We start from the raw sequence: 25755 nt of genomic DNA on the forward strand, positions 1-25755 counted from the left end.
GTAAGTGAATCAAAATCATCCAACTGATCCATCTATTACTAAACCAATGTAACTATTCCCCAGAAAATTGACTGTGATTAATCATCTCTGTCGTGTAATATTATTATTATTATTTATAATGCAGATCTCTTAGAAGGCTGAAAGTTACATTGGAATCACTTAAAACAGAACAACATGTCAGAAGAATAGGTACAGATTTCCTTGGGAGGGGCACAGTTTAATCAGAGAAGATAGCAGGAGGAAAAATAGGCTGCAGAAAAGAAGTGACAAGAGCGGAAGGGTAATCCATCCTTATTAGGTACAAATCAAATGCATCAACCGGCCAGTCAGAGGCAATAGAATGGTCAGGGTGATCTGTGAAACAGTGCACAGGACGAGATAGGCCTTAGCTGCTCGGGCCCGAGCTGTGTGATTGCTGGGGCAGAAGCACTGTAAACGCCAAACACAAATACCTTTTGTTCTGTTGCTTTGCATTTAAATTGAATTTGAGACAGTCAGCAGTGCGTGGAAACCGCAGGAGACTGAAGACAAATTCTAAACGATGTCTTGCTTCCACATAAGATGCTCTGTAGGATGCTCGGTTGCTCGGAGTCCTGTGCATCACTTCCCTTCCCCGTCACTACAGTCGCTCAGTGAGCTGCCACCATTTAATCTGTTTTCAAAGTATTCTGCAGTGTCATGCTGAAAGGAAAGCTCCTGCCAACTTCTCTTACTGGCAGGCTTGGCTAAAAATACAGCAAGAATCGGACTTTTCGAATCATCAAACATTAAAGATGTTGTGATCAATCTGGCACACAAAATACTCAACTGGTGGTCTATAAAGCTGCTGTTCAGCACTTATCTGAGAGAGCTTTATAGTCAAATTTAAGATGTGGGAGTGTGCATCGCTGTTTTAAGGTCAGATGAGTCCACCAGATGACGGCTGCTGTTGAGGGAGCCCTATCAGGAATTATGACAAAGAGCGGTGTTAGTGACGACAGAAATATTGTAATAAGTCATCGTCATCTAAAAAGTCAAATTCAATGGATTTCAAAAATAATGACAGCTAGAGGAAAACAGAGTGAAAGGCATGCCTGTGGCGTAAGGTTGCATGTAAGACGCACACAGACGACGGTCTCGCTGTTATCTGGACAGCACAGTCAAGTGTGAATGAGGCTCTAAGACACACAGGACTCTGCAGCTAACCTTACAAAGACTAATGAAGCACACGCAAGTTACACTAAAACACATTACTTGGCTCACTTGGCTAATTTATCAATTAATTAGTTTCTTCTGGTGGTGCAATGTGAGCTCCCTGATTATGCTTTAACAGTCATGTTAGACAGCTGAGATCCATTCTGTTTACGCCTGCCTGGTGTTGACACAGAGTTAGCCTGGTAAGTAATGGGACCCGTGGGGGTGGCGGGTGGTGTTGGTCGGGGGGGAATCTGTCTGCAGAATGATGGAGAAGGAGCTCCATTTTCTGCATGGCCATCCACGACAAGCTGCGCCAGAGAGAGTGAGTCATTACACCGTTTTACAACAGATGTGTGAGATGTGTGGGGACTTGATGGGGGCGTGGATGTATCTGGGCTCGATCTTGGCAACCGCACACTCCCAGCTGCGGCCTTGTCTCCTGCGGACCAGACTGTAATGTCCATCCAGGTTTTAGTGCCCTTGACTTAAGAGCTCATACACTGCTCGCTGAACATGGGCAGCAAAATTCTGGTCACACAATGCCACTTTATCCTCTGGAGCCTGCAACACAAAGCTGAGCGCCTGCACGGTGGAGCCAGAAAGCCATTAAGTTATTTCATTTGTCTGCATGATCTCTGCAGCAGCTGTGGCTATTCAAATTAAAATGAAATTATGCAAACGATTTGATTACAGTGTGCAGAAATAATCCCAGGGTGGAAAAGCAAACAACACAACAAGGTAATGTAATAATTCCACCTTAAATCATCCGTTTCCAAACTGTAAGTCTACTGTAAATCACATGCCCATATAGCTGCAAAGTGCACACATTCTTTGCATGATTGCACGTAGATACAGTGTGTGTGTGTGTGTCTCATGTGCCAGCTAGGGAGGAAAAACATGCTGACTTTAACTCAATGCTGCACCAAAATGAGAAGCAAATTGGCCCCGCAATGAACGAATGTAAAAGGGTGTAATTTAGAAGTTAAACACTGCTTACACTCTCTGCTTTAATGCAGTTCATTATCTTGGCGTCTGAAACAAAAACCTCCCCTGTAATATTTGTAAAACATTATTATTTCCTGTCCAAAAGTGTAGAAGAAAATAACACGAACAGCAATGCTCGCGACACTAATAACACCCTCAGACATTACGCCCTCGCCTCAACTTTGATCACGAGTCACAGAGAGAGCACGGCAACGATCATAGTAAAAAAGTGTCCGAAACTGCAAAAGTAACGGGCCGTCATTTACATCCGGCCTCGTGTCCGTCTTTTTATTTCCTCTGTCTATTCAACCGTGTGACATTTTGCGCAAGTGAGAGTGAGAGAGATTGATCTGTTTGAAATTTCAATCTGCAGCCAATCAAAGGAGACATGAAAACCATTTGAGAGCAGTCATTTTCATCAGTGGATCTACGCTTCAGGAAAATGAAAAGTGAAAAAAAGCACAGAAACATGAGAACACACACAAAAGCCCCCAATTCCTTCGGGACTGCAGCAAGAAAGGTCTCTTAATAAAACATCAAGTGTTCAATACTAGAGCTTCTACTTTTACTTTCGTGGACATTATCATTACAATCACAGAGTAGATGTGCATGAAGAAATAAGCGCGTGTTAATGATGCTAAGTTGCTCTTCTTTCCCTGGAGTCTCCACTCCGACCCTCAGAGGTGTATTGATTTTCTTGTTCTGGTTGGGGAGCTGGAGCAGGGCTGCAGTCCCAATAATTGCCAGCTAACGGTGCGTGGAGAGGACATTGTCTCTTGTATTGCGGAGCGTCTGGGGCAGGTTCAGTTTTTTTTGTTAAAACGCAGCCAAGGCAACTGACAGTTGGAAACATATGAAACAAAGAGCCTTAAAATTAAGTGATTAAACGTGGAAGAGGGAGAGAGAGGAGATAAAAGTTAGGACATGGAGTTGGAAGCAGCAAAGAAAAAGAATGGTGACAACGGAGAAAGGAGAAAACTTTTTAATTTAAGTTAACAATAGCAATGATCACATGAAGAAGAGTCAGAGCAGGGACAATTAATAGAACAATCTTCTGAGGTGCTGATAACAACAACAGACAAGGGAAACAAATCCACACCAAACAAATTACAACTGCTCTTAATAGCGAGTGTTTTAAAGGGCGTAGTTTGGTATTTTTATATTCTTCAGTGCTATTTGGCGTTGCTCTACTTACATGCCGTCTTTACAGTAAGAAGCTTAAACATGAAAACGACCCACCAAAGATTCAGTTTCTCATGATCTCCAAGTCACGGAGGTGAATGAAAGCTCAAATCTTTGAACACGCACTCATGCAGGAATTTGTAACCGAAGCATGCACGCACTACTAAAAATAGCCCGGCCATTCCTTCTACTCAGAAGGACTCTCGTTTACAAACATTAGCGCAAATGGAAAACCTGATTACTCTGGCTATAGGAAGGGTGACTTCAAAAGGACAGCGGCACAGGAGAAACACGGGCCAATGTCGAATGCAAATGGAGACAAATGAAGAAGAATGCCATCCGGGCGATCCGGAGGGTGTAGCGGTGTTGAGGCGGTGACGCTCGATAGGAGCACCAGAACCACAACTACTGTGTCAGGTTGCCTTAACAGCCCTGTATTTCATTTGAGCAAAACCTCAATTGGATTCCCAATCCAAACCAGATTTGGATGGGGAATAGAAAAAGGTCAAAAACTAAATACATTAATTTCAATTTTGACTAGATCCCCTGTACACATCAAGGTTTAATCACTCTTTCAGTTGTGATGGCGATATTATAGTGACAAGCTCATCATTGCCTAATTAGCTCTAGTAATTAATCAGCAGTTCCAGGACTGGTGAAGGACAGAGGTATTCTCTGCTAACACACCAACAACGCTGTTTAAATGACTGCACCAGCTTTCAAATGTGTTTTACTGGCTTTTATGGGGCCAAAACGATCCACCGGGGACTTCAGGATAGTTTTGAAATGTTAATAATCCATGTGCTACTTATTTTCCAGCCATAGCCTCGACAATAGCAAGGTCAAAGAATACTTTCACTATAAGAATACTTCCACGACAGCGAAGACGCTCTCCCTCTTCTGCTTTACATAACACTAGGCCAGATTGTCGAGCAGCACTTTAACGGGCTCTGACAGACACTCACTCATTTTCAGTCAGGCAGAGGAGGATCTGGGTGGACTGAGCTGGTGCTTAGCTACTGTAGGACACCAACTGTAAGTTCTCAAGCCAAGCACTGTTTGTACTGCTCTAATGAGCCAAAGAATCTGTGCTGCTCTGGTGCTGGACAGCAACACAGCAACAGAAACCAGAAACCAGAAGTAGGCAGGGACTGAGTAACGGAGAGACAGCAGGACGTACCTGCCAGGAAGCTGATACGGATAGATGTATCACCGTTAAACATCTTCCGTCTGCCCTCGCCAAAAGGGAGTGAACCTTAAGAAAGGGGTCATGGTGAAAGGTTACGCTTCAAGTTTGACAGAAACCTGTTACTGGATGAACCTGATGCGTCTTCTCTTCTTCCAGTTATGTAAGAAGCTTGGCAGAGATGATTCGATTGGATTCTACAATTGTCCAAATCTGTTGTTCGCTGTGTTAAACATCTCGCAACCATTGATTTCCATCTGCATATTTGTAAAATCCAGGAGCAGAAGGTGCACTGAAAGAATTTTGCACACTAGATGGACAGTTCAAAAGAATCATCAGAACCGAACTTTCAACACAGATCGTTTGAGGATTATATTTTGTGTGAGTAAAACGGAAGTTCATGATCTCATCTTGCATGACATCTATGTTCGTGATTCAAACCAGATGCTTGTCAGGTGAATCAAGCAGATGCTACGATAATGCAGTGGGTGTGAAAGAGACATTATATAACATGGTTTTCCATCTGTTATTGTTCCGCCTGTCCAAGCCCCAAAGAAATGTTCAACAGATACATGCACAGCTTTAATGCTGGGCACTAAAAAAGTGCTTTGTCTGGACTTTTCCTCGCTCAGAAAAGGCCTTTAGCGAGTGAGGTTTTGAAAAAAGGTTTAAAAAAGCTGCATCAACCTTCTACGAGAGACAAAAATCCTTTTTTTTTTATATTTGATATTTCACATTTGTATATTTTTTGGTAGTTTTGTAACAATTCTAGTAATTTGTGAAACATGCAGGCTTAAAACTTCCAGAAATATTTGGGTTTCTCTATCAGAAATGATCTCTAAACGCCCTCTCATAGTGAATGTCTTCATGTACAAGAAGTAAAACAGTCTGGCGTCTCCAGAGCAGGCACTGTTGCACAGATGTGATGCCAAACCAACCTGCCTGTGGGTATCAAATATTCAGTGTTTGGTCAGGGATTATGCGCTTTGAACGTGCTGTCCTCATGGGACAGGTGGAATATGACCTGCCACTATCTGTCAGGAAACCAAAGAGAGGGAAACAAAGAAGGGCCTTCGCGTCACTGGGCATGCCCCCACACACATGCTCACAACTGCATACTGACAGGTAGATTAATGTCGACAGCATTGTCGTATGGCCATAGATTAGATAAGTAACTAAACATCTCGCAAAGGCCGCATCGACTGAGTTTTCTCTGAAGCAGAACACTTTCCCAACACAAACAGAACAAATCTTTTATTTTGATGCCTTTGTCACCAATTAACACTTTTTTAACTTGTAGTTACTATACAGGTAAAAAGGCTACAGAGGGGTTTTTGATTTTAGCATTTTTTCCTTAAAAGTTCTACAAATTATTCCACACAGCAGACGAGAAAGCTCATTTCTAAGTTGATTTCCCAAAAAGGCGACACAAGTTCCCCACAAGATTGTCTCAAAGGACACGTTTCAAGCCCTGATGTTCCACACAGATACTGCAAGAACCATTTAAGGTGTTTGGTTGGGACTACTACTTTGGAGAGGAGCCAGACATGATAATCTGAGAAGCAGAGGCAACGTCTCCAAACTAAACAGTGCATGTTTTCAGGGGCAAGCATGTGGGCGCCTCTGTGCGTGACTGGTTACACTGCAGTCGTGAGGCTCATTTAAATAACTCTCTGATTCACGCCAAACGTTTATGTCTGCGCGAGGATAAAAATGTTCTTATATTCCGCCCATAAATACTCCCACAATGAACCATAAATCATCAGTGCAGTCTGGGCAAACATAGAGGTTAGTGTAATAAGCTCCTGCATCAACAGTGGGAACGAAACCACGTGCAGCTGATGACTTTGCACACTACTTAACCAAAAGGTGTCTCAGGTGCCATCTTTGAACCTGATGCCCCTGACGTCGCAGTCACGCTGAAACTGACGAGGTTTTACACAAATAAAATAATGTGAGAACAAATTAAGTCTTAATTTGACAGCATTAGAAGATTTTGTTGAAACCCCGCCGTGCGCTGCTCTTTCAAATCATGAAGAGGCTTGTCCAATTAAGCACTGCTTCCACAACCGACGGGGCAGAGTGAGCATCATAAGCCTGCCCCTCTTTTCTGTGCTCTGACAGCCGAGGAAAGTAGTGATAATCAAACGCAAAATTTCACATTTCAATTATAGTTTATTAGGGGAATATAGATATGTATTATTTGGCTTGGCCTGAATCTCACAAAAATAAGAGGAAAGAAGTGAAGAGTCTTGTCACAGGCACAAGCAAAAAATGAATTATTTTATATCACAACTATAAAACATAGTCAAGTCAAACCTTCTTTATGTATACAGGTCATTTAAAACAGCAAAAGATGATCTCTAAAATCTTTGTACCCATGTTTGGTATTCACAGCAGGTCACAACATCCAAACTGTAAAATCATCAGAAAGTTTATAAACACTTCAACTGTTCCATTGTAAGGAACGCAGCCAATAAAATAGCACACTGACAAGCCGAATTAACCTAATTAAAATGATGCAAGCTGCTAAATGGCTCATCAACGCAGTAGCAGTGCAGAGAAAACAAGTTTTATCGCACAAAAGGTTGAGAGGAGAGGTTGGAAGGGCATGTGCTGTGATGTCAAACGATATGCTTGGACTCGGTTACGAGCACGTGAGCTTGTCCTGATGAGAAGAAAAGGATGATGCATCACAGATGCTGGGACGCCTGACAGCCAGACACTGAGGGAAGAAGCGAACCATGACGATGCGGTGAAAGATTCCAAAAAAGTATCTGCTCCGAAGCAAATGGCAGATTTACTGTGTTCTGCAATGCAATCCAGCTAAATACAAGCGGGAAAATATATGCTTTAAAATGTCCCAGTGCACAACCACGGGTATTGACTCTAAAACGAATAGACATTGAAAATGTGCTACATAAAGGTAATCAGTATAAATAAACCTGTGACACATACTGATGGTGGACTTGCAGCTCTCCCTGCTCATCTGTCACAGTGGCTGAAATGGAAATGTTGAAGGAGATGAAGATTTCCCCTGGTGTGAGCAGCCAACAAGTTTCTGCCTCTCACACTATTGAGCATGTGCCGACACTGCTGTTTGGATTTATAACCTCAGAAAAGCTGTGCATCTGTGATTTGTTTCCCCTCTACAGTTGGAAAATTCAACGCCTGCAGTGGTGGTGGCACGAATACGAATGGTGGGCCTCTTAAACAGTTTATATGTACAGCATGTTTTATACTGTATGCTCTGTTTTTCTTTAATAAACTATGCCCTGCGCTCACTGCAGATATCAAAGGAACTCTCTTTGGAGTGGAACTTCACATTAATGATAATACATCTTTTTCAGAGACCTACACTAACAAAAAGGCTTTTGCGGACAGCAGATGCTCACTGCAGACATCAAACATCTGAAAAGCCCTGTCCTCTTACATCATGCGCATTACCCTCCACCTACTCTATGTATCCATGATGTCCTTGGCAACAAAATGACCAAATGAAGCGATGACTGTGAGTCTCTTCTAGGACAATGAACATCTCAATTAAGACCCCTTGGCCTGTTAACTGACTCCATCTATCATTCTCTTCCCCTGGTCATCCGAATATGGCCGAGCCAGCCTCGCTCTGGTCAAGCTCCATTTATATTAATCTGCAGTGCAGTCTGTGGAAGATGAGTTAATACAATGTGTTCATAGAGAAATGGACCCAACCAACTGGAAACTGGCTAATAAATTACTGGTATTGGGTTTTGTAACCTCATACATGTAATATCTTTTTTCGAGGAATTAAGCTCCAGGTGCTGACATGCAGACATTATCTGTACAGGTGGGAGGAGATAAACAACCAGAACTCTCTTAAGGATTTGAAATAGGGAAAATGTGGTGGCTTCGAATGAGGACTTCAAAACTGAATCAATATATGTGTGATAACACATATATTACATACAGGTGTAATTTAAAGCGTATTTTAATATTTAACTATAATATTGAGATTTGACTGAGCAAAGTATCCTCCTCTGGCTCAGCACATTTACAGTAATTACCCGGGTCCAAAGGGAAATAACGTCCAGCCATGCAGTCTACATGAGTAATAATTAACAAGTACTAACACCAACAATTAAGAACACAGTTTTACACATGAACAAACAAAGCAATGCTGCATTTTACCAGCCAAAGCTTTGGGGACATGAAGGTAAATTACTCCAGAATATACACTAATCGTGTTTATTACCAAATGGGAATTGCAGTCTGACTTCAGCAACATGCTGGTGGCCATGGAAACCAACAGCATACTCCTCTGGGCATATACTGTAGATGGATTTCTTCAACCTTTGCATCAACCACAAGCCCGTACTCATTGCTATGATTGGAAAACTGAAACCATCTACTCCTTTTATAGTTCACCCCATCGACAAGGTGACTCTTCTGTAGCTGCCTCCCTTCCTCCCGACTTGTTCCTGCTGTCTCAAAGGTCATGGACACCGCAGAAAGTAGGCCACATCTTAGCAGCTTCATTTCGCTCAGCTCAGTTCTTTGACTAAACACACACTGTAAGAACTGAAGTGGCTGCAAGAAGTAAAAATAGTCTTAAATGTTCAGAATCATGTTGTAATTCATTAGCATGTTCAAGAAGCACCTCTCCGGGGCTTAGCACCTTGCGGTGTGATAATCAACAACCTACTCGACAGGAGCTCAGTGAATGCAAAAACCAGACAGGAGACACACAAGGCAAGGGTGTCAATGTATGCTACTAGTGTTGTCACATCATCTGTGCACAAACCGCACATGCCACTGTAAAGTCCAAGAATAATCAACTCTCGAATGATAGCTGTGAATAATTCAGAGCTCGTTTGATGCATAATGTGCAATATGTGCAACGATCAGTATATTCTGCTGCTGGTAACCTTTATCCTTTATTGAACCCTTCATGGAGTAATCTGCTGGTAATCCACCATAATCCATGATTTAATCTTGTTAAAGCCATTGATTTACTATCCTGCTTATTAGAAAAGCTCTTGGTCTGTGTGCACGGATCCAAAAAGAAGCCGAACTATATTAGGCTTTGCAGCACGATACAAGTCCAGAACTATTGATGATTGGTGGTGTTTGTGCACACTGAATGCAACAACTTCATTTTCAAGAAAGGACTCGTAAGGATTTGGAACAAACATACTGCTACACATTATTTTTAATTGACTGACACCACATTACATACAATATGTTGTATGCAACGCTGCTTAAAATTGTTAAGATGCAGAAAACAGGACTGCAACGCTGAGCTGTCAGAACCAGCGAGTCAAATCCTTGAATACATAAAAAAACCTGCTGTTCCTGTATTGCGTGAGATGTTTGATTACATTTCTTTCCACTATAATGACTTCACCTTTGCCTCCGGTTATATTCTGTCCTTCTGTGCACATTTTAACATGCGCGCACAGTCAAACAAATTATGATGGAGAGCAGGCGATAAATCCAAACCCCAGTCTGGAAATCCTCAAGTGGGCTTTGCTGCTGTAAATGTATACACAATGTAAATACTGCATGGTCCTGATGTTACGCAAGGTGGATGTGTCCAATTTGGACTTTGTTAAAAAAAAAAAAAAAAATTATGAAAACATTGAGGAGAAGTAGAACAAAACTGCTTAGATGTAAATACAAAAATCGGCGGAGGTTTAGGAGAACTGCAGCAAAGACGCCTGTCAGAGTCTTACCGGTGTTGAGCGTGCCTGTGATGAGTCTGAACAGGTACTGTGCGAACTTGAAGATCTCACGCTTGCATCTTTTCCTGCAGCTCATCTTTGCAGTGGGGTAAAGGGGGATGCTTGTAAAGGTCAGCACAAAAGGAAGACTCTAGTTTCAGGGTTAAAATCCAGGAAGGACTTTCACTTTGACAAAGTCTTGCAACGGGGCAAGTGTCCTTTTCTCTGCCTCACCCTCCTGGCTGTGTCAGCGTGGCCTTTGTGTTGGTGTGTGGCAGGAGTGATGATCATGAGTGAGTGGAGAGAAGTGACCGGGGACTCCACTCGCAAGTGTGTATGTGTCCCAGCTCGTCTGTTGCGCGGCTCCAGGGTAAAGGCTGTCTGATCAGCACGGACACGGGGATGGAGTGTGCTCTTTTGTCAGATCGTTAATATTTGCTTACCGACGCTTTACCTCCTGCTCTCTGGAGAGAGGTGAAGGGACTTCTTTCCAACACTCACTCCCTCCTCTCTGGACTTTTCCTCCAACTCCTCTGAGCGTACACTCTGAGCATACACTCTGCTGCTCTTCTTCTGTGTTACTACTGTTGGAGTCACAACACAGTGGTTATCCAGTGGGTCTCTCCTTCTCTGTCTCTCTCAGACACAAACAAACACACACTCCCACACACACTCGTAGTGCGCCTACTGCTCGCTCTACTCAGCACCATCTGTGGATGTTTTACCCTCAATGACGGTTGCCATGGAGGTGTGGCCTGATTGGCCCGTGAAGAGGAGGAGGAGAAGAAGAAGAGAGAGAGAGTGGGAGAGAGATAGAAGGCACACACAAGGAGGAGGAGAGGCATAAAGGAGAATTAAGGGGAAAGTATCCACCTCGATGAATCAGCAATGGCAGTACATTACAGCCCTGCTGTGTGATGTGTAACTGAACGTTTTTTAAAAAGTGACAGTAATGGGCAATTTTAATTAGAGATGGACCGATCCGATATTACGTATCGGTATCGGTCCGATACTGACCTAAATTACTGGATCGGATATCGGAGAAAAATAAAAAATGTAATCCGATCCATTAAATATCACGAAAGCACCTCACAAAACTTGCAACACGCCGTAACTCACCTCAGAACGTTAGCACTCGGAGCAGTATGCATCACGTGATAGAGCAGCTGTGGCATGCGGGACCTGTCGGTGGTCTGGATAGCATTTGGAGCTTCGCTAGCAACCTGGCATTTCATCTCCGACAAAGTTATCCCGAGAGAAGTAAAGCAAGTGTGTAAGTCCATCTCTGAATGTTTGTAAAGCATTCCCACGTTAAGCTTAACGAGCGACTGCCTCTCGCTCTCCGGCTGCTACTTCAATCGTGAAACTGCTTAAATGATCAGCTGATCGGCTTTTCTGTCGCGAGTCTGTCTCTCTTGTTTGTTTTTGTCCCACTTTGCACCAGAAAGAGGAAACCAGCGGCTGAACAACAGCAGCACGTTTAAGCTTGATAAGCTGTTGTTACAATTTATTTAATATTACTTTCTACTCCAGGATCTTTTTCTACGTAGCTGACGGCTGGTAACTGTGCAGGGGCGGATCTAGCAAAGTTTAGCCAGGGGGGCCGATAGGGCATTAACAGGGAAAAGGGGGCACAAAGACATACTTTTCTTTCTTATTCTCATTTAAAATGTCGAGCTTTTAATAAATAATTATCTGACACCCAAAGTTTTAATTTGATGTAAAATGAATAGAAGTCAATTACTGTATATAGTAACTATTAAGTCTAGTAACTATTAATCTCTAGTAAGCTATAGTACTTTTTACTTTGGGAAGGTACCATCTGTGCAGTCTGCAATTTTGTTGAAGAAAGATGTTGAATCTATTTAATATTTCTTGAAAAATAATTGATTTCTGTGCATTTTTTTTTCACACTGCATCAAATTAAGGTTGATTACGTCGATTAAGCATCATGAGGTGGCGCGTGAGGGGTGGTTCCCTATTTTTTATTTATTTATTTTTGTTGTTGCTGGGAGTTGGAACCCTATTAGTTAGGTTGCTTAATATTTACGCTAAGTACTCTTTAAAATACCAGAATAGGGAGGATGGTGTAGGTCTAAGTTTATTAGATTGATCAGTATTGCTGAACTATGAAATATTTTTTTTGTACACAGGTATAACAGAATAGCTTTAGTGTAGTTGTTGTTTTAAACTTGAGTATGAACTTGCAGACTTGCAAAATGCAGCAAGATATTTTAAAAAACAGTTTTGTTGATTAAAAAACACTATATCGGATTCATATCGGTATCGGCAGATATCCAAATTTATGATATCGGTATCGGTATCGGACATAAAAAAGTGGTATCGTGCCATCTCTAATTTTAATGGCACACAATGGGCGCCTCAAACAGACAAGTGACTCAATAATTAAGGGTACATTTCATAAGAAAAAGAAATGAAAAAGTATTTTCTGCTAAATCATCAACTTGTTCCACAGCATGCCCCAACAGTATCTAAAATCCATAACCACAAATCATGTTTAAATGAAAATAAAAAATTATTATGATAGTTAAAATAATTATTTTGTCAGTAAAAGAAGAGAAAAGCTGTCTCACAGCAGAAATACATGAGAAACTACATACCTGAAAAAATGTGTTTAAAAGTTCTTGAGTCTATTCACCAGCGGTTTTCAGGTTTTCATTATTTATTCATTATTATTCATTTATACGTTTGAGCGTGGCTGACTGATTTTCTGCATGCCGATATGATTGGTGACGTCTCTTTTTGAGCTAAAAATCCACATTTCAGTCAATTTAAAGTTATTTAAAATCCATTTTCATTGCAGTTTAAACATTCAAAAGGTCACAACACAAACACCACATGTAACAGGACAGGACTCATGAGAATAAAAATATTTTGTCTTCTGTTTCTGCAAACGTGAACCCCTTCTCTCAGATTCACCATCTCCCTACACAAACTGTTTAATACAGTCATGGCTTAAAGGAGCACTTTGGAATTTTCCTACATGACTTGTATTGGATGAAATTACAGAAATGTAGCAGCCTCTCACACAAATGCATTGTATCAAAGTGAACGATACTTCATGAAATCATATGATTAATACTAGGTCAACAACTCGCCACCAGGGTTTAAATACCTGGGACTCCCCATCATTTGCTTTTAGCACTGAAGAAGCCGCTGGGATGAGAGGTGAAACGCTCCATGACCTGGATGTCTGAGAACCTACACAAACATACTTCTTGAAATCATTGCTTTGTTGATACAAGTACTGCTGAGGATAATATAGATGATACTAAAAGGCAAATGCTGCTTTAATTAGGTAGTGAAGCCTAGTTAGTCATTATTCATTCAGTGTATCAAAACAATATCAAAGCATTTAAATCTGAAACATTAATCTCTCCCAAAAGTATCATGTATATCCCATGCTTTTATCTCATTACAATGTAAATGCACCTCTTCTGCAATATAGTAATAATACTAATAATAATGATAACAACAAGAAGCCCTCTTGTAGCCAAGGAGACTCACTGTCTTTTCCCACTATTTACTTTTAAGTATTATATTGTGTTACTTTGTTCTTTTTAAATGTACTTTAAGACATTGTTAGTGCAGCAAAACAAGTGCAAAGTGCAGACTTTTGTTATTTGCCCTGCTGAAACCCAAGAAAAAATGTGCCTCAACTATAAGATTTCTCCTTGCTTGAAGTTAATACTTAATAAAATCTCTTCAATACAATATGTGAACATGAAATGTACCCCAAATTATACAACAGACCATACACAAAGTAAAAAAACAGTCATTTACAATATAAGAGGAGGGCAGAGAAGAAAAAGCTGTGGAGCTCAGGACGGCGAGTTATCCTGCAAGAAAATGTCAAGGTCGGTATTTATGACTGACGGGCTACACTAAGCATCTGTGATGACATTAGGATCAGTCGAGTGCATCATCTCCTCCACTAATTAGCCTACACTGTACCTCAATTGCACTCATCTATCAATGCCAAGCTCTCCCACCTCAAAAATCTGTCATTAACTCGAACCTTTCCAGTCTTATTACAGCAGTGACTTCACTCAAGAAAACTCTGATAGCCATATTTTCTCATTATTACATGTCCATCAGGCTGACAGGTTTAGGTTTCAGATAAGTTAAGGCTTAAAATGAGGCTAAGTTTCTACAGGTCACTTGACAGAGAGATACTTCTATTTTGGTAAAGTCTACTCTGTGTAGAAACTCTGCAGACTCTGACCTTGGACTTTTCATCAGCCTGTAATGCTACACAGACTTTGCAGACAGAGTCCACAGGCAAGAATAAAAAAATATGTGCTTGGAGGAAAAAGAAAGATTTCAAGGACTTAGTAAGTATTGTGAAACTTCTTACTGGGTCAGATTGCCACAGAGAACTAGCACAGTGTCTGAAATAGGTGAATAATTTACAAGGTACCTGTGGGGTGTAGCAGTGTCTTTGTGACACGACTTGCTTTCAGAAACAGGAGACACAGAAGATGAATAATAACGAATAAAAAACGTTCAAAGTATTTTCTTTATGTTCATCCATTACCTAAGCACTAACTACTTTATTAAATTGCTAATCGAGTCGAGTTTTCCATTTTCATTTGGCTCACATGCAGTTGACAATGACATAAAGGCACATTTACGACTAAAAGTCTTGGTTTTCTTTGAAAAAATAAAGTGTTCTTGAATCAACAAAAGTGAATGCCAGTCAATTCCAGCCAGTGACTGTTGACTTTGCTGCGAGTCACCAGCTAGTTATTATTAGCTTCATTAAACTGCAAAACGCTATTGTCGCATTTCAATTTGAAAACACAATCTCTTAAATGGTGCTAATAACTTCGTGTCAAGCAAAACGACAAAAGCTGAAGCTCCTTTTTAAAGCCGCTTTAGCAGTAAAAGGACAAGATTAGATACGCAATCTTATGGTCCATGAGTGCACAGAGCCATCGTTAATAATGGCATAATGCTGTTTAAATGGTTTAATAATGGAAAAACAAACAACGTAATAGTTCTTCTTTATTGTTTGTATTTTCTAACTTGTGAAAAGGCCTTGAGCATTACCACTGTAATTGTGTTATAGGTGAAAAATGTGCTTTGGTTGCTCAATTGTCATTTTCCACAAACCAGGGAAGAGCTGCAAACGTTAAACTACACTGAATATTGTAACACTACACAATGGATAGATCAGACACAATTGAGTGTTTACTATTTGACTAAGACAGACATAAAACTTCTATTTGGCCTTGTAATGCAAAGCCATGTTAAAATGTTTGTGTCAGAGGGTTTACTTTGTAAAAGCGCTTAAATACCACTTTAAAGTAACTTGAGTGCTAAACTGCAGTCGAAATTAACACTAAAAGTTATAAATCAAGTAAACGCATGGATGTCCGCTCAGAATGAACAGTGAGATAAAAGGAAACTATTTGGCGAGCTTTATAACATTATTCAAATGTGTTTATTAATGTGAAATATCGTTTTCCATGGCCCCAAGTATAAAACTGTCATGGTCTGGTTGGGCACCTGCAGGTCTCAGACAGCGGCTCCTCCTCCTTTAGGCGGAGTCCGGTTGCCCCTCCCTGGCTGACCACCTGTGAGCAATCGTGCCAGCGGTATATCAGACCTGCGCTCTCAACCACTCATCGCCTGAGTATCTCCTATTCCCATCGATAGCACCCGGAGTGGAGATCTTGTTCCCCTCGCTCCCGTCCTCCTGGACCTGGGCCGCCAGCTGCTCACACAACGTGGCCTGCCGACCCACTGCTCACCTGCCTGCCTCCCCACGCCTCGACCGCTTCCGGGTTTTCCGCTCCACCTGTCCCCTCCATCCGAAACCAAGTAAGGCAATTCAATTCAACTGCGGAGGATTATTGGTTGTCTGCTGGATCCCTCTGATCGTGATCTCCTCTTGTTCCAGTGCCCCGGCCCCTACCTAGTCCTGTTTCTACCTCCCCGCTGTCCAGCCGTCTCCTAGAGGTGTCTAGGTCGCCCTCATTTTCACAGACTAATCCTACGCGCCACTAGTGTGGTGGCGTCGCTTTGTGTTTCACCTTTGTTTTCCTGTGGGCGGAAATAAATCATTTGTTTTCTGTCACCTCGCTTCCGGGTTGGTTTCTGCGCCTGTGTCCATCCCTGTCCCCCCGTGCCGTTGAGCCGTGACAAAAACATTTGAAAAAGACTGTAGTTTACTTTGTAGCATTTCCAGGCGTCGTCTTTAACCACCAAGAGTGTCATTATGTCCCTTAAACTTGCAAATGCACCACGTTATTGTTGACTAACAAGTATGCTAGCTGTCAGTATAACAGTTAATATATGTCTACATTTACAACATAAACTCTAGTTGGGCCTAAGTATGTCAGATTGTTGCATTTTAAGATTTCTTTTTGACACAGGCTAAGCTAACTTACAGTACTGTGCAAAAGTTTTAAGCACACCCTTCCTTTATGTTTAGCTTGAGCCAGACGTTTTGTAATTTTTTAAAAGTGGTCTTAAGAAATAATGCATGATAGGCAGCTCACAGGACAACATCTTCAAGCACAGCTTAATAATGGTCGTAGTAAGCAAGTCTCAGTTTCAGCTATAAAGAGAAGACTTCGAGCTGTTTGACAGGATGAGTTGCAGCAAAAAACCCGTTGCTAAGACATCAGAATAAGACAAAGAGGCTTGCCTGGACCATGAAACACCACCATCGGACTACTGAAGACTGGAAGAAGCTATTATTGATTGATGAATCAAAATTTGAAATCTTCGGTTCACTACGCAGGATCACCATCGGGTAGGTGAAAGGACGGTTCCACAGTGTGTGGCATCAACTGTCAAACATGGACGAGGAAGTGTGATGGTCTGGGGTGTTTTGCTGGATCCATGGTCGGTGACTTGTACAGAGTGAAAGGCACCCTGAACCAAAATGACTACCACAGCATTCTGGAGCACCATGCAATACCCTCTGGTATGTGCCTAGCTTTCAGAGGTTCATCCTACAGCAAGATAATGACCCTAAACATAAGTCCACACTATGCCAGAACTACCTTAGCAAAAAGCACAAGATGGTAAGCTTGAAAAAACAGAGCAGCCAGCACGGTCTCCATCGAGCTGGTTTGGGATGAACTGGACAGAAGAGTGAAAGCAAAGCAACCTACAAGTGCCACACATTTATGGGAACTTCTGCAACAGATATGGAAAGACCTTTCTGAAGAATATTTGATTTCTATTGTAGGTAGAATGCCACAGGTGTGTTCAGGTGTTATATCTGCAAAGGTGGCTACTTTGATGAGTCAAAAGTCCATGGTTTCTTTTTTTCTTTTTCTTTTTTTAACTCCAGTTGCTTATCTGTACTATGTTTTCATTTCAGAATGCAACAAGACATTTAGCTTCATAATTTTAAATAAAAAAATGGAAGAATTTGAGTGTTCTAAAACTTTTGACCAGTTTTGTTTGTTTGCTTGGTAAGCCACTTAATGCTGAGCAATGAATCATTCACACATACAAAAGCCACCTAAACCAATGACAAACAGTGCTGTATCTATACATACCAGACAACTTAGCAAAGATCCAATTTTAAATTGTATCTTTAGGCACTTTGTTCCGAGCACGCTGTCACAAAAACACACAATTTGCTCCCATTTTTTCTTTAGCTGAGTCAATGAAAAATGCCAAAGATAACACAGTTTGACAGGCATAAAACAGTATTTTTGCACCAACAAGGTGATTTCCAAAGAGCTCTTGGCTTCTCTCTCAGCATGGTGTGCAGTGTGTCCTTAAAATAAGAAATAGCAAGCGTAAGAATCAACAGCAGATGAACAGCATCTGAAAATCATGCTCTTAAGAAATACGAAAAAATATCCAGCAAAGGCCTGAGAGATGCACCTGGTCCTTCTACTGTTCACTGCAGCCTCATCAAGGATGATGTAAGTGGAAAGCTGGCTCTCAATAACCATTCTTAACAAAGGGAAACAAGAAAGATTGCCTAAGAGAGCTCGAGCCGTGTTGAAGAATAAAGGTGGTCAAAACCATTTTAAGTACCCAATCTTTACTGGTCCCACACACCTATTAACCCTCTAATGGTTGATTTCAACCTCTGCAACTCTGATAAACAGAAAGACTCCTGAACTCTCTGTAATTATAGATAGAAGCACTACATTATATGAACTACACCAGATAGCTTCAGGTCACACAAGGAACAAGCACAAACTGCACTGACACAATGTTTGTCACTCCACTATTTCTCTGGTAAACAGATGGCCTGCTGCTCATGTTGGTTATTGGTAAAGCGCCGCTGACATCACTCACACTTGATTCAAGTACACTGTGCTGCTGCCAAACACTGAGCTAAAACCTATATATTTTCCTACAAGCCTGCAAGTCCATCACAGATCACTCTCAAGGCCTCTCCAACACTCTTATAGAATTTGAAGTGTGGAACAAATCACTACAATACAAGTCCACGCGCAGGCAGGAAAACTCTCACCAGGAGTAATGTTTAATTTAATGAGCTGGTCAGGACACGGGGGGATGGAATGAATACAACAGAAAATACTGAAATCTTACAAGATATTTGGGTGAGTCTAAACAAAGAGAACAAAGAGCAGATTTACACTATTCAGAAGGCTTGTTTGAAGGCAACACCAACTACAGCATTTATTTAGTAATTGCAATATCTTATGTTAATTAAGAATCATGAGATCTAATGAATATCACACAGCAAACTAAATTCTTAATTAAAACCACCCTAATCTTAAATTATATTACCATAGCTGCAGCCTTTAGGGTCCTATTAAAATACTATCTTCTACAACTTAGCATGATCACATTCCTTCCCATAGCACTGTGCTATATCTGCATTGTTTAAGTAATTGTAGCCTTAATGCAGGATGATTTGACGTCATTCTTCTCTGAAGCACCCTCGAGCCTACAAGAAGAGTTCACTTGATCGGGCGGACCTCTTTTCTGCAGAGAGTTTCCCCTGATATGAGACAGAACTACCAACTCCCTACAGATTTCAATTTGCAATTTCAGTCTGACATCAGGTGTGCTTTTCTACCAACACTAGGACACTGTTTAAACAAGAAATATCAGGATGTCCTATTGCAGCGAGACCATTACGTTCAGATTGCGACGTATTTGTATCCAATTGTATGCATACTGTAGGCAGCTGAAGTCATACTGAAAGAAATGTGACCTTGATTTTTGCAGCTACTTTACTCTCTACTCTGCTGTCTAATTTCTGTGGCAACTGCAGATATAGTTTCCCTGTCCACTGAAGACTATCGTATCCACCTGCATCTAATGAGAACAGCTTGAAATAACAGTCAGTCCCACTCACAGTGATGATTGGCTAATTGTTGGGCTGTCAGTGGTGCTCATTAGACCGATCGCTTTTCAACAATAAAACTCCTTTGGGGGGGTTTTCGTGTCAAAAATCGGTCAACAGGGTAGAGCGGACAAATTCAAAAGGAACCGAAGATCAAATTTGCACACACATTAGGGCTGAACGATATATCGCATTTGCGATAATATCGCGACATGATCAAGTGCAATTTTCTAACCGCAAAGGCTGCGATTATACTCTGGACATGTCCAAATTCATGGGCTGCATCCTCCTGAGGCCGCATTTGTAGACCGATTACGTCACAGCGACGTGCCGAAGGCTGTCCAAATTACTACCATATCCCAGAATTCATAGCGCGGCCCAGCCAAACTCCAGTTTCCAGCAATGGCGGCCGCTACTAAGTTTTAAAATTACTCATACTAATCTTTCTGGGTCACAAAATAAACTTTTAACATATTTTCAGGCGAGAAAGTAGTTGTGTAAACATCAAATATCTGCTCGGTTTATCAAGATATCCCATATTTGCAAAAGTGCTTCGACGTTTTCAGAGGCGTCTGCTACCCACCAGCTCGACAGCTAGCCGGGAGCTCGAGGGTTACTGATGCGGCCGAGAACGGCACAACTCCCGGCACATCATTTTCAGATCACCGCGGAGTTTCGCTGCTCGCGTTAAACGTAATATATAAGTCACTTAGACAACCTAAAAATTTTATTGTTGGGCTTTTTTCAGTGTTTTGTTTGTTCGTGAGTAAATCGGTTTGGCTGAGATTAAAGTTATTAGATTAGATAAAATAAAACTTTATTAATCCCCCGGGTGGGTTCCTCCTTGGTTTTCACACAGCTGACTAAACGTCAAACAGAAAACTTATTAAACAGAAGTATGAGACAGTCGAGAATTTACGCCAGTGTCTGGTTATATTTTAGATAGCAAGAAGCAGACGGCCGAGTTTATTAAATATTTATTCAATTTATTCAAATATACTGTTGTGATTGAAGAAGTTAAATAAAAATGTCAGTCATCAATTCATGCATCACCTCATGTCATCATAACAGAGGTCTGTCTTCCAGGAAAGAACAGTTTAAAATTAATGTAATATAGTATTGGCCATACTATATGATGTATTGCTTGTCTTTGTTTAATAATACAGAAGACAAAGACCTTAAAAAATAATCGCATATCGCATCGCAATCGCAATATTGGGGCAAAAAAATCGCAATTAGATTATTTTCCATAATCGTTCAGCCCTAACACACATAACATTAAAAGTCTCCATGTGGCTCAGCTGGAGGGAGTAAGAGCAGTGGCTTGCTCCTCAGATTTCCACATTGCACGCAAATGATGCATTATATTTTTGATTGAGCACAACAGCCAAAGATGCAGCTGTATTTTCCCCATCATCTAAAATATAAAGTCCCAGAGAAACTTTTCTTCATTCCCAGACTTTGATCGAACATGAACTTTTTCTATGTTGCCCCCTGCAGCAATGGAAGGAGTAAGAATAGGCTCTGCTGGGGAGAAGTTGACAGATATACTGATCCATCCAGAAAACACTGACTGCAGGTGCCCAGGGGTGAGAGCCAACATTACCACAAGAGCTTTTCTTTTCTACCCGCTGCGTGAGAGGCGCTCAGCCAGCTGAAAAGTTGCAGAGAGCAGCTTATCATCAAAAACAGGAGCGCGGCTGACAACCGCAGACTTCTATTGTGAATCGCTGCGTCCCACATTGCATTTAAAGAAAGCCCATTTACCACAAACTGCACAACCACTCTGATCCTTTAATGTGAACACAGGTGATACATCGCTGTCAGAAACTGAGCACTCTGAGGCAAAGTGGCCAGTAAACTGAACATCAAGTGCTGAGCCACAATCTAGTCGCCATTTGTCATCAAGAAGTGGAGTGTGCTTCACTGTGATGTCTAAGTGCTCCACCTTTCTCACTTCAGCGTGCTTGACAATATCCACAAAATAGTTCTACAAGTTGCTGGGCTGGAGCAGGACAAGTAATCATCCACAGCCTCAATCACCAATATGCGCCCTTTTACATTTTAGGGATGTTTTCTTGTTGCTAACGAAGGATCGTGCACAAAAGAGGCATGCTAATAGCCTTTTAAGGTAGTCCATTGTGCTGATTTCTAATCAGACCAGCTTTCGACAACTAAAGGGCGCTTCTTTCCCTGCCAGTATTAAAAACTGATCGCTTCTAATTACCGGTTCACTGTATGTGAATTCTGACAAGTGCACTGTGCAGTCTGACAGAATCCAGTATGACCGTTTACCACATGGCTGCTTCAGCTGCTCGATTCCTGCACTTGTGTGCGTCCACCCGCTTTATGAGTCACATGTGACCCTGGCTTTTTTCTTTCTTTTTTTCCTGCATTGCCTTCTTTACGTGTCAGGTCTATTTCTGTCACGGCGGCTCACATCTCTAGCTGTAGGTTGAAAAACACTCACATACAGCAATTACTGACAGCTGACATGAAGAAAATTGTCTAGCATTTCTTTTCTTTTTTTCTATTTCTCTTTTAATACTGGCTGACTGAGATGGTGTGAGGGAGGAATCTATGTTCAGCAGAGCAAAGATGCTGCTGTGGATAAACTTACTGTCAAATAAACATAAACCAAAATCCATGTGAATGACAGCTGCTCTGATGTCAAATTATCTACATTGACCTTTAAAATGAGCGATGACTGAGGAAAAAGTTGTGTCTTAAACTCAAAATACGGTGGCCTTGAGAGGTTAAACACACTGCACTTAAGACAACACCACTTATCAGAAAAGGATTACATAAGTACACAAAAAGAGAAACAGTTAGCGTGACAGAACCACCATGGAATTGACAAGCTAACAGTAAATGGCTGCGACACCAGAGATGGGTAATCCGATTACTTTTTCAAGTAACGAGTAAAGTAAGGGATTACTATTGCAAAAACGGTAATTAGATTGCCGTTACTTTCCCGTAGGAACGCTGCGTTACTGCGTTACTAAAACCGTGATTTTTTTGCAAGAATGTCTCGTGACAGTGACGTAGGCGAGTGCCATGTTCGTGACAACAGCTGTGTGCAGATCAACAGTGGATCACATATCGAGTGTGGGAGAGAGTATGAGCGTGCAGCGTTTAAAGCGTGGAAGTACTGACCTTACTTTGAGTTTGATTCCATAAAAAGTGACAAAAACATTAGCGTCCATCGTGCGTGGGAAGAAAACTTCTTTTTACAGCGAAAAAACCCCTAAACTTCCAAGCAAGCACCGAGTGCGCAACGACGTAATGGGAAATTCACAGAAAGTCGCGGATTCTTCCACTGACTGCTGCGGCACACCTGCACCAGGGTAAACCTCCGCCTACCCAACTCCTGCTTTACAGGTGAAAATAGAGCAACAGGACCGCTGAGTCTTTGACTTTATTTTCTGCTGTGTTTTACTTGCATCTATTTGAAAGAGTGAGTGTAAACACAAAAAATATTTTATTTTATGTGCTGGAATGTGCAGAAAATAAGTTTAAATGTTAAACTAATTTATTCCAGTCAGAGAATGTTGCATATAATTAAATTTTTGCTTGATGCATAAAGTTAAAAGATTAAAACTGATAAAACAAGTTAAAAAAAGAGACTTTTCCATTTGATTACATTTTGTATGATGGATTATGCAGAAAAAGTAGAATTGGGCTGAAAGATCTATCGCTTTATCACCTACTCAGGTTGTAAATCGTGTTTTTAAAAAGTAACTAAGTAATTAATTACTTTTGAAAATAAGTAATCAGTAAAGTAATGGGATTACTTTTTGGGGGACGTAATCAGTAATTAGTTACTGATTACTTTTTTCAAGTAACTTGACCAACACTGGTCGACACAGCCTGCAATTACTGGGTTTCGGGTTACATTGCAAGTTATGACATAGATTTCCAGCAGAAGTCTAAATCAGGCATTGTATACATCACATAATTAAAACGCACGTTACCAATGAATCCTCCGCTTCTTCTTTTCTGCCACTTTCTCGGTTGTTCAGTCACGTTACTGTCTCCTCAAAAACACTTCAGTTTAGTTTTGTGAGTTTTTACAGCATTTTTTTTTTGTTAGTGTTTTCTTAAGTTCCATTTGACGTCTCGAAAGACACATTTATTCAAGCCAAAGTCACTCTCATTAACTAATCACTGCAGCTTAGTTGCACAGTTTATGTCGTTACTAATTCATGAAACCACTAAGTGAGTAAAAGACAACCTTTCTGTTTTCAGATCAATAGTTATTACCTTTCGATCCACTGCCATGTCTGCCGTTTGCATTATGGGACTAGAATACTTGAAAAATTGATGGATACAAGTAAAATGTTACTTCCACCAATGCATAATAAAAATAATCCTCATTAACAGCAAAGCCTTTTTAAAAAGTCAGCTTGTCAAACTTTGCAGGTGGAGAATCTCCAGGCTGTCTTTACACTTCCATTAAGTCTAACGTCTTCCGGCACCTGGGAATATCGCAGAACACCAGCATGCACTGAGATGAGCGCTATCTGTAGCATAGCTGAGTTTTGGCAAACAAGGCAAATGTCAATATGCCTTCAGCACAGTGCAAATATCTCTAAGGACCAAGAAGTCACAGAAAACACAAAGCGGATACACAGGTGTACATATGGGAATGCCTATAGAATCAGAGGAATAGAAAAGCATTAAATGTTTAGTTTTAGCTTTAATTAACAGTATTTTCACATTAGTTAGACAGTCATTTTGTTTGGTGTTGTTTTTTCTTTTTACTTGTTTTACTTGTGAAATTTAAAAAAAAATAGAGGAAACTAAAAGCTCATCAACTTAAGCTGGGACAGTACCACACAGGACATTCTGCTGAGTGCACAGAAAGCTGGCAGGAGACTAAAACTGCACCATCAGTTCTGCTCACTGTTTTAGATAGAAATGAATCCTCGGAGGCTGTCTGCATAAACACTTCTACTGAAGTCAATTTCAACAGTGAGGGGAAAAAATAACTGGAAATAGTAAATATACTGTGGTCTACGGGGTGATGCATTCAATTCCAAATTGAAGAGTTAAGCCTGGGCTCTCTGCCCAGACTTGCTTACTGAATACACAATGTCACGAGCCTCAAAAATAAGGTGATAATATGAAACATGTCTGCCAAAGATACACAATGATGGTAAAATAGGACACAGCAATGAGCAGGACAGTCATCGCTAAATCATAAATAATGAAATAAAAATCTTGGAAAATGTACAGCAGCAGCTTTAGCAACAATCTCCGAATCCAAATCCACTTTAGCAAAGGCAGCGAGACGTGGATGAAATGCAGCAAAAATTTAATTCAACACATTTTTTTAGTCTGCAACCTAAAATTAACATAAGGTCTTATCAACATCTAGTTTGATAAAGAATACTATTGTAAAGCAGAGAATGAGGGAACTGCTGGGTTTCTCATTGTCATCTGCTGCAAACTTTCTGTATGGGTGAACCTAATAACACCAAGAGTGTAGTGAAACTAAGCTTTCTTTTCCCCCAATGGAGTCTTGCTCAAGAGCCAAAAAATGTCTTCCAAAGTCTTAAAGCTTAAAAGTTTATGGTCCAAAATATGTTGGTAATGAAACAGATTCTCTGAACAAGTCTATGGTTTGCTGGACTAAATCCCTTTAAACACTGGGTCTGAACTGTGCAGCCAAAAAGGAATAAAAGAGGAGCCCATACCACAGCAAACAGTAGAAACTAAAGCCAAGTGGCTGCTATAGTAACCTTTGCTGAACTGAAAGATTAAGGACACAGACGCAGTAAAACAAAAAACAACTGAAGTTGATCGATGTTGTTATTCTGTCATTAGCAAAAAGGTTAGCAGATTTGTTCAAGCATATGATGAAAAAAAGAAATGTAAAAACCCCTTAGGATTAATGCAGTACTTTCATCAGGGAATTAAAAGAGCATTCTGGGAATTAAGGTGAACGCTGAACTAACATTGAAGCAAATTGGACGATATGAGTGCATGGATACGGATCCTTGTTTCTGATCATGAACTACAGCTGACTTAGACAAACAGAAACTTGTCATCTTACTAAAAAGGTATTTTTAACAAGATCATGCATTTTCAATTCACTTCAGTTCACTTTTATTTATATAGTGCCAAATAACAAAAATAGTCACCTCAAGGTGCTTTACATTGTAAGTTCAACCCAACAATAATAGAGAGAAAACCCCACCTACTGT

General features: G+C 40.8%; 1 protein-coding gene across 5 annotated transcripts in view; it reads right to left on the minus strand.

The window, feature by feature from the left end:
* The window catches only part of kcnip4a (potassium voltage-gated channel interacting protein 4a), a 175499-nt gene that overhangs the window by 111592 nt on the left and 38152 nt on the right, over window positions 1-25755 (minus strand). Inside the window, exon 1 of one of the 5 annotated variants that reach the window (XM_086283508.1) lies at window positions 10240-10908. The exons of the other annotated variants lie outside the window; for them this stretch is intronic. Within the exon in view, the coding sequence (XP_086139634.1) occupies window positions 10240-10324 (85 nt within the window). The 5' untranslated portion in view covers window positions 10325-10908. Of the gene's footprint in view, window positions 1-10239; window positions 10909-25755 lie in introns of those variants that run through there. 5 annotated transcript variants of the gene reach the window in all.

This window comes from Aulonocara sp. 'chitande type north' Nkhata Bay, linkage group LG3 (genome assembly GCF_057382095.1).
Source record: "Aulonocara sp. 'chitande type north' Nkhata Bay isolate Kocher_YH1m ecotype deep benthic linkage group LG3, A_spYH_male_GT1.1, whole genome shotgun sequence".
Lineage (NCBI taxonomy): Eukaryota > Metazoa > Chordata > Actinopteri > Cichliformes > Cichlidae > Aulonocara > Aulonocara sp. 'chitande type north' Nkhata Bay.